General features: G+C 44.1%; 1 protein-coding gene across 2 annotated transcripts; it reads left to right on the top strand.

Annotated features, from left to right (window-relative positions):
- LOC110435776 lies at window positions 1,828-5,091 on the top strand. 2 transcript variants are annotated; one of them, XR_002453633.1, is made up of 5 exons: window positions 1,828-2,873; window positions 2,973-3,056; window positions 3,153-3,804; window positions 3,911-4,180; window positions 4,268-5,091. XR_002453633.1 is itself a non-coding variant. In XM_021461817.1 (4 exons), the coding sequence occupies exons 2-4, from the start codon at window positions 3,296-3,298 to the stop codon at window positions 4,369-4,371; spliced, it is 858 nt and encodes a 285-aa protein (XP_021317492.1). In that variant the 5' UTR covers window positions 1,835-3,056; window positions 3,153-3,295; the 3' UTR covers window positions 4,372-5,091. The 2 variants fall into 2 exon arrangements, 1 of the variants encoding a protein (XP_021317492.1); XM_021461817.1 differs by having other exon boundaries at window positions 1,835-3,056; window positions 3,936-4,180.

Here is a 10,101-nt window from a genome sequence, read left to right as displayed (position 1 = left end):
CAATGCATGAAAGCAAATGACTTATGTTCTTCGTCGTCTCCCGTATACGTCTCCAATGCATCATTAATCTGCACAAGTGAAATTATAAAAAATGATTAAATGTGTAGAATTAACCAAATATTGAAAAGGTAAAAAAAGAACCAACTATGAAAGTGTACCATGTCTTGGATAGTCTTTCCACTAGCATTCCTACGCTCAATCTTCTCATATGCCGAACAGAACTTGTTCACTTCCTTCTGAATAGTCATCCACCTATGCATAAGTGAATTCTCTGTCCTGGCAGAGTCAGTTTTTTTGTTTGCATCAAAGAATGCATGAACTCGACCCCAAAATGTCGAAAGCCTTTGATTGGCCCCGTGAATTGGATCTTTGCTAACTTGCAACCAAGCTGCACATATTACTTTATCTTCCTCTTTATCAAATTTTTTAGACCTATGAGACTGGCCACCATGACGGCGAGGAACAACTTTGGTTGCCTGCAATTCCACAACATCATCTTGCGATTCAAGAGGAATATCATAAGTATTTGCTTGGGTTTGTGGAATCGTTGGAAAGGTCAAGTCTTCTAATCCAGTAATATGATCATCAGAATCTGATGTGAGAATACCCGTATAGTATCCAATTCCATCCATTTGATCTACAAAAAATTACAGCAAACTTTTACAACTTTATATGAAATAAACATGGCCAGAACATGTATCCGATAATTCATGCGTTCGCCCAACCTCATACCCTACGAACAATGGCCGCCTGCTATCGGAACCGAGTTGGAGAGAGATTGGGATGCATGGAGTATACCTTGGAGGACGGGAGATCGCACGCGAGAAGACGTATTCAGCCGGCGGAGGGAGAGCCTCTTCGTGCGCCAGGACGATGGAGGACCGATCCCCGCGCCAAGACGATGGAGTTCGCGCGCGAAGTCCAGATCGCGACGGTCTGCTTTGGCTCCTGGCGATCGCCGATAGGCCGGATGGACTTCGCGAACGGGCTCCTGGCGCGCGAAGGGGAGATCGCCGATAGCCGGATGGACGTCGCGAACGGGCCGGCTCCTGCCGTGCGAAGGGGATCGGAGATCGCCGATACGATCGACTTCGCGAATGCCAGGCAGAAGAAAGATCGCGCTCGCCAGGAGGAAGGGAAGCTCGCGCGCGCCAGGAGTCCGACGTGGACCGACGCGATTCCTGGATGCAAAGTGGGGAAGAGGTTGGCATATATGCAAAGGCTCAACCTCTATTTGCAAAGTTTACCAAATTGGAAACCTCAATTGCAAAACCATTAGAGGGGTATTTTCTAGTTTTTTTTTCAAATATGTCAATGCAAAGTCTATTTGCAAAGCCCTTGGAGATGCTCTTAGTGTGTCTGCCCTCCATCCCCCTGCCGCACAACTCCCATGCGTGGCATGCAGGCCAGGCTTGCATTCCTTCGCTCGCCCAGTCACGATCTCCCAAATCCCGTCGTTTCAGTTGCCCGGTCCACCGAGCTTTGACTCCAAGATTGTGAGAGGTCGGTGATACACGAAACAGGGGACACGGCAGAGACAAAGCAGTGGCAAAGCAGCGGCAGCGGACGCACGAACGCCGACGGCCACGGAAGCACGCTCAACCAGGACGCGTTCGTCCAACATCGGCGGCAGCGGCGCATTCGTCGGTCGGGGGCGGGCAGCAATGCATTCGTCGAGCGGTGGCGGCGGCGACGCGTTCGTTGAACGGCGGCGGCGGTGGACGCACGAACGCCGACGGCCACGGAAGCACGCTCAACCAGGACGCGTTCGTCCAACATCGGCGGGCAGCGGCGCATTCGTCGGTCGGCGGGCGGGCAGCAGCGCATTCGTCGAGCGGCGGCGGCGCGTTCGCTGAACGGCAGCGGCAGCGGCGCAGTCAGCGGCAGCAGACGCACGAACGTCGACGGCCACGGAAGCACGCTCAACCAGGACGCGTTCGTGCAACATCGGCGGGCAGCGGCGCATTCGTCGGTCGGCGGGCGGGCAGCAGCGCATTAGTCGAGCGGCGGCGGTGGTGGCGCGGTCGTCAAACGTCGGCGGTGGCGGGGCGCTCTTCTTGGGCGTCCACAGTGGTGCTTGCGCGCTCAACCACAACTCGTTCGTCGAACGGAGGCGGAGGCACCTTCAACCAGGACGCATTCACTGAAAGGCGGCGGCGCGTTCAACCAGGTTAGTATGATTTATGATTGGTCTAATCATATTGCAGTGATACATCCATGGTTACTACTTGGGTCCTTGTGCTTTTTCTCTAAATATTTTTTCCCCACCTCTATGCTCCAACGCAGTATGTGCTCTGCTGATCGCTGCTAGCAGTCAAACTGTACTGTTCTTTTCTTATTTATTGGTTGTTCAGACATCCCGATGAAAGGTGCAGCAGCATGTTAGTATGATTTGTGATTGGTCCAATCATATTACACTTTATTACTAGTTGCGTCCTTGTTAAAATGGCAACTATTAATATATTATTATCTCTTGTTTGTCACCGTTAAATTGGATAGACGAAGTCATTGTTCAAGCCAAATATTAGTATTGCAATTTGCAAGCAGATTTGGAAAAAAAAGCACTGCTTTAGGCGAAATAACAAACGACAACATAGGTATGGTTTCCTTGTCAAAAAAAAACTTAGCTAATGTTTTGCAACTATTGTTCACCAATTGGCAACTCAAATATTAAAAAGGCCCTCGCACAAAGAGAGAGGTACAGCAATATGGATGACAACAGCAAAGAAATATTGTTGCGAAAAAGAGGGAATATAGTATAAATATGAGATCACATTCAGCCGGTAAACAGGCTGCTCAGCCAATTATCGAGCACAGTGATATAGAATTTGATAGTGCTTTGTTCGAGCCTACAAACAATGAATCTGATGAAGGTGTGTCCTATTTCTATATCCTCAGTAAATTATGATTTTTGTCTATTCCTAATTAATAAGATATAGATAATAACTAATGTTCAAGCAAAAATCATGCAGATGATGAGCATCTGGAGGCACCACATGTCTTAGATATTGATGATCTTCTTGCTGACGATGAAGCCAGACAATACATTGGTGAAGGTAACTGTTTCTTGAGTGGCGCCTTTTATCTACCTAAATAATATAATAATATTATTAGTCTTGTGTAATGACAACCAATTCTTACTATCTTTGCAGATGGTGCCTTTTAGTCCTATCGTGTCAGTGGCAATGGTGTTGATCTGAATAACAATGAAGATCCTTATGATTATGTCTACCAAAATTTGCCTAATAAGCACCATGTTCTGAGAAAGGAGCCTAACTGCTTGTACTGTGGAGCAATGAGATTTCAATATGAATCACCTGGATTCTGTTGCAGGAAAGGAAAGATAAAAGTACATGTTCCACAAGTGCCCGATGAGCTTAAAAGGTTATTCACAAGTCAGGTAGATAATGATGCGAAATATTTCAGACAAAATATCCGGTACTTCAACTCTCACTTCTCTTTCACGAGCCTTGGAGTAACCTTGGATCGACGAGTTGCCACAGCGGCAGGGACTGGTATATATACATTCCGTGTGCATGGGGCCTTGTATCATCACCTAGACCATTTGGTCCCAGGTTCTAAAGGAGCTCGCCACTTGCAACTCTACTTTTATGATATTGAGGATGATAGTTTAGCACACAGGAAGAAGAGATCGCCAGACCTAGATATCAATCTTATTAGAAAGGTGCTGCGAATAATGGAAGGCAACCCATATGTACAAACCTTTAACAGAATCGGAGCTATTCCGAATCTTAATGACTATGTAATTGAACTCAATACTAATGTCACACCAGACCAGCGAAGGTACGCATGTTTAAGAATTGTGCGTGTATTTCTAAATATTTATATTCTACACAAATATTTGATTTATTTGTTATATATATATATATATTACTTTGCTGAAAATAAGGTACAATGCACCCACGGCGTCACAGGTCGCAGCTATCTGGTCAGATGGCAATGATCCCCAAAGATGTTTTGATAGGAGTGTGCTTGTCTATGCTAGAGGTGATCGCCCGCGGTATATCAAAGCATATCATGGATGCTATGATGTTGGCATACCCATTATTAAACCCTAAGGGGGAAACTGGCTGGAATAAATTTATGCCGTACAATGACACAGTGACTGATAGAGAAGAACACACCTTGGTTGATCCAAGAGAAGCATTACATCCAACAGGTACCGAACATGATTTGATTTCCAATGCATAAGCAACACACATGGGTACATTTAATATATATATATATAATTTTTGGTGTGACATAGAGCAAGGTGAGGATGATGCGGACATACAACAAGGTGAAAACATGAGTACCATGGTGGAGGAACGACAATCTGAAAGATTTGTGACAGCAAGAGAGTACTATTGATATTTGATGCAAGTTAGAGAGGGGATTTTTAACATATTGCTATTTAGAGGATGACTTTTCCAACAATGGGTAGTTGACATGTACGTAAAGATTGAGTCTATGGGGCTAGATTGGTATTCTAACCCTGATAACCAAAAACTCATACGAGCATAACTATATCAGGTGAGTTATGCAATATTTTACAATTCAAAACTAAATAAATATTACATGCTCTATAATTTATATTTTACGTAGTGTTTGGTTGATGTAATTTCTGCTGGAGAGACAAGGGCTTCAGAGGTTGGGAAGAGAGTAGTGCTACCCCGTAGTTTCCCAGGTGGTGACTGTGACATGATGCAAAGATTTCTTAATGCAATGGCTATAGTGCAACGTTTTGGAAAACCAGATTATTTCATCACCATGACTTGCAATCCATACTGGGACGAGATTACTCGGAATCTTGAGCCTGGCCAACAACCACAAGATAGGCCAGAGCTCGTTTCAAGAGTATATAGGGCCAAGCTGCGGTCCTTGATGGATTTATTGATCAAGAAAAGGTATTTTAGAGAGGTGGCAGCATATGTCCATGTCACTGAATTCCAAAAGAGGGGGCTTCCACATGAACACATCCTACTAATAATGAAGAAAGGCAGGAACTTAACAACCCCAGATGCTTATGACAAAGTCATTTCTGCAGAGCTACCAGACAAGGATAAATACACTAGTACAGGGAAGGGCTTTAGCCCCGGGCCGTAAGGGCCTTTAGTCGCGGCTACGGAACCGGGGCTACGGTTTTGGGACTAAATGTCCCACCTTTAGTCCCGGTTCCGCGGACCAGGACTAAAGGCCTACCTTTAGTCCCGGTTGGTAACAACAATCGGGACTAAAAGGTGCGCCAGGGTGTGCCACCTGGCCTCCACTTTTAGTCTCAGATGTTACCAACCGGGACTAAACACTTTTTTCTTTTTTCTTTTTCTTTTCATTTGGTTTTCCATTTAGGGTTTACAATTATGTTATTGTTATTTTCGAATGCGTATTGTTTGCTGGTAGTTTATGGAACGCGGACCTATAATTTATATAATTTAAAGCATTACATATAAATATACTATAAAACACTATATATATATATAATATGTATCTATAGGTCCATAATATAATATTTACACATATGCTTCACGGACAAAGTATTTACAACACAATTTATCTCCGCCACTCAAGCATCATACAAATGATCATCGTGATTTGGTTTCATTGGCTCCGGAGGGTTGAAGTAGCACTCGCCGCCGGGATTCAGGACTTAGTCGTTAAGAAATCCTGCGATTGTCTCCAGAATTCCTTGTAGGCGCACCGCATCCAACACCTGCTCCTTCAGCCACATCTCCTTTAATAGGCATTAAAGAAAAAAGTTAGAGGTATGAATAGGATTTATTAAATAGCAACAAATAAATGAAATAAATTTATTATATATACATGTTACATACTTTTAAGTGCTCAAGATTAGTTCTTTTGGCATAGACCGTCATAAACTCGCACACATAGTAGCCACACAAATTGTTGCCCGGTGTCTACCGTAGAACCCACTGAAGTAAGATGGGCTTTGAAAGTGCTGCATTCAACTCTGGACGGTATTTCTGCACGAACCCAGCCCAAACCCTAGCAATAAAACGATCATTATTAATTATCTATTACCAAGTTAAAACAGTAGAATTTAATATATAGAGATCGGAGTTACCCTTGGATAATATCTATCATTTTTTGGTAATCGTCCTGTGGTTTTCTCAACGAGTCATAGATTACCAATTGACATTGCCAGAGATCAATGACAATTAGTATCCAATGAAAGCTGCATTTGTGTGCATGTAGGCAAAATTAGTATATATCTTCATACTTATCTGATTAATTAGTTAAATAGAAGGTACACACGATAACGACACTTACTTAAAGTTGTAGGGAAAGAGTATATATCTTTTATCTTTTTGGTTGATCAAGATCCTCCGTAGATTTCTCTCCGTTTGAGTTCTCTATAAGACATACGGGGTTTTCTGGTCACAATATTTGGATCCACAAATCCAATCTCCTTGTCATTTCTAACTCTAAGGTCCCTCATCATGTTTCTGCCAATGTATAGCGGGTTTCTGTAATTAGTTATATATATATATACATGATAAGTTACAGTGACATTATTGAAAGAAATAATCACTTATAGACAGAAGCAACTCATTAGAGACTTGTCATGAGCGTCCATGTGGCATAGTTGGTGTAGCTCATTAAATTGAACATAAATAATATCATCACCACGGAAGTAATGATAGTTTCTAATTCGGACACAAAGATAGTCATCTGCTTTTCTGACACACGCTTCCATGTACCATTTGTTTAGCATGTACATTTCTGTTCCAAGTTTGCTGAGGGCCGCAGGGTTGTATAAACTCTTGCCATATGTATATTCCTTCTGCCAATGATCAATTTCTAGAGCACTTTCAATTGGTGCCCCAGCTATCATTTGGGCTAAGCTAATACCAGTTTCCGCAAAAAAAAATTTCAAGCTCATCAAATTTTAAATCTGCCGGTATCTGCTGGTCTAGCACGTCAATGTTTGAACCATATTCATTTCCAATGACTAGCGGGGGCACTGATTGCTTTGATTGTTCCCCGAGCTGTGCTACACCCTTGCCTGCTCTTTTCTCTTTCTTCTTCTCTTCTTCTATGGATTTCCTTAAAGTGCGATCATAGTCCGATAAAGATGATGATTCTTTCTGAGCTTCACGCCTCTTTTTTGTTGAGCCTCAACACTTTGTCGTCGATCTTCTGGCCGTAGTAAGAGGTATGGCTTCTTAGGGTTTTGCTTGGCTTCTCTTTCAGTCTTAAGTTTCTTGAAGGAACTATCCACGTCTGTTTTACTGAAGCATTTATTTCTGCATCAGTCATCTCATAGGCCAGCTTCTTAGGAATGATAGCTTGTTTCTTTTCGGAGGCTTTCTTTTTTGGTGGCGGGCGGGACGACACATTTGATTGTGTGGCCGGCCTCTTCTTTCATGCTGGAGCCACGTGTGGAGGCGATGGGCTGGCAAGTGGCGGTGTTGGAGCCCGAGGAGGCGGCATTGGAGCCCCAGGTGGCGTTGGAGCCCTAGGTGGCGGTGTTGGGGCCTGAGGTGGCGGTGTTGGAGCCTGAGGTGGCGGTGTTGGAGCCCTAGGTGGTGGCGTTGGAGCCTGAGGTGGTGGCGTTGGAGACCGAGGCGATGCAGCCGTGTCTTGCACTCTCTCGTCGTCACCCGCAGCACTATGACATGTTGGTGACCACCTGTGAAACCAAAAGGTATATGAGTAAACCACTAACTAAGAGAATGCAAAATAAAGTAAGTGAACAAATGTATAGTCAATTTTCATCCGCACCTAGGATTAGATTCATGACGAGGAGGTGGTGGTAAACTACTAGGTGATGCCCTAGGAATAATGATATAGCGCTTGCCCCAACAAATAAAAGTCTTCTCTGCTCCTCCTAGAGTCTTCTCTCCATCACCTCCTTCTATCTCAAGCTGCACATTACTTTAGCCTTTGACAACTCTATCCACCGAGACACTAGAATATTCAGGTGGACCTATCGCCCCATGGATTCTTGGTGTCCTCGTAGGGTCGACAGGAGTTACAACAGTGACAGCAACCAAGACTGTGGCAGTCCCCTATGGAATGTGCAGCTCACATGTAGTCAGAGGTTCAGTGATGTCATCCACCGGAAAGTGCAGCCCCACGTCGTCTTGAATAGTTGGCATCTCCGTGGAAGCGCAACTGCTTTTCAAATGACCGGGGGGGCTAATGTTGACTCTAGGCTCTGATGCAGTTTGCCCTTATATAGAACTTATTGCCATCTGCACTTGTCTTTTGATCTCCTCGTTCATTCTCTCTTCAAGCGCTTTCTCTCGCGCTATCGCTTCACGAGCCACTTCACGTGACTCCATCACCATTGCCTCCAACCTACGCAACCGCTCTGCTTCCTCTTCCTTCTTTCGTTGGCGGCTTCTATAAGTCGGTCTATCTTTGGAGAAGCCATGCTCCCACGATACCTCCCCATAGCCTCTTGTTCGCCCACCGTGTTCAGTAGTCTCCAGGGCGTATGTCAGCTTATCCTTTCTCTATTTGGCTGCTAGATGCCACTTTCAACTAATCCTCTAGCATAGGCCATTCTCTGACCTACTCTCTCGAGCTTTTCGCCGTACACTATCTTTTCGGTCTTAGGTCTATGGTTCCCCCATGACCGAAGAACCAATACTTGGCGCGCTCAGGCCAGTGCATTGATTCTGGTTCGATCCCTCTCCCAAGAATCTCCTGTTCCAGCTTTTGCCACTTAGGAAAAGCAGTCCTGTAGCCACATGAACCCAAGTGATGGTTGTTGACGGTCCTTAAGTACCAAATATAGTCATCAACTAAATAAAGAAAAGGATCCAAATGCAACCAACACCCAGACTTAGGGTTTTATCTGATAGAATTCCACGAGTTTTGGTGTTTGTCTATTTCTGCAGGGGGTTATCAGGAAATATGAAGGAAAGACCACACGTCGGGTTTGCATAGAGATATTAACGTGCCGCGCAATTTTATATCATCTAGAAGAGTCCAGAAGCCACGGGAACGAACGGGAGGCCGAACGGGCCTGGGGGCAGGGCACCCGCCCTCCCCCTTGGGCACCCGCCCTGGTACAAGCACCAATCATAGAATGGAGTACACCATTACAAAGATCTCGTTGAGCTGATTGAAATGCATATATTATTTGTAATATTTGGAGTTCGGAATCAAGAGATATTAATAAAAGAAGGACTCCACATAAAAGAGCTGCGGGATTAATTGGGCCCAAATCAGATTTTGGTCAATTAAGGCCTATGTGCATTTTAATGAGATATAGTGGAAAGTTTAGTACCACATCGCCTGCTGAACCAAAAAGGCACAAAGGAGGAGGCTATATAAGCAAGGCCCCTGGCCCTTGGAGGAGAACACATCATCATAGAGTTGAGAGGTGCCCTCGAAAGAGCTGCGAGTAATCATTGCTAGCGTAAACTTGGCGTTTGGGCTAGAAGGATCGATAGGGTTTATAGGTGCGGGTCGAACATCCTCTGTGGTGTCTAGATTCCATGAGCCTCCCCAATAGAATAGTAGATCATCCTTACCAAGGTTAGAACGAGAGTGCGGTTGTAGTCTTCTCTATACATCGCTCACATCGAATCACATTGTTTGTAGCCTAAAGGGTAGTAGCAATAGATTTGGTTAGTCAGATGCACGCTTTCTCCCAGTGGTAAAAATATAAATATGATACTCTAGATAACCTCCCGGGTGAAATGCTCACCGATATCTGTGCGCTTGTGGATCATTTTCTGATGGCGTTACCAAATATCAACAAGCATTTCTAGCGCCGTTGTCGGGGAGAAAGATGGTTTGCTGAGAAAACTTTGAGTCTTGCTATTATCTTGTATTATACTTTTATTTTTCTATTCTTTTATCTTTTTATTTTTTCTATCTTTATGGATAACTCAAATTCCACACCTATTATTGAATTTTTTGCACCTTCGGAGACCAGCCATAGACCATGGGAGTCAACAAGTCCTTTCTTTGCCCCTAATTATGATCTGTGTCCGGAGTTGATTGCAATAGGTCAAAACCAACCCTTTTCTATAGCTGAGGTCCTATCTTTTAATCAAGAAGATAATGAACTTTTAGCTACACCTAGGGAATTTGTTAATCTTTCTATAAATTCTGGTTTAGACT

Source organism: Sorghum bicolor, chromosome 5 (genome assembly GCF_000003195.3).
Source record: "Sorghum bicolor cultivar BTx623 chromosome 5, Sorghum_bicolor_NCBIv3, whole genome shotgun sequence".
Classification (NCBI taxonomy): domain Eukaryota; kingdom Viridiplantae; phylum Streptophyta; class Magnoliopsida; order Poales; family Poaceae; genus Sorghum; species Sorghum bicolor.
The sequence above is the reverse complement of the archived record's forward strand: the minus strand, read 5'-3'. Positions and strand labels throughout refer to the sequence as shown.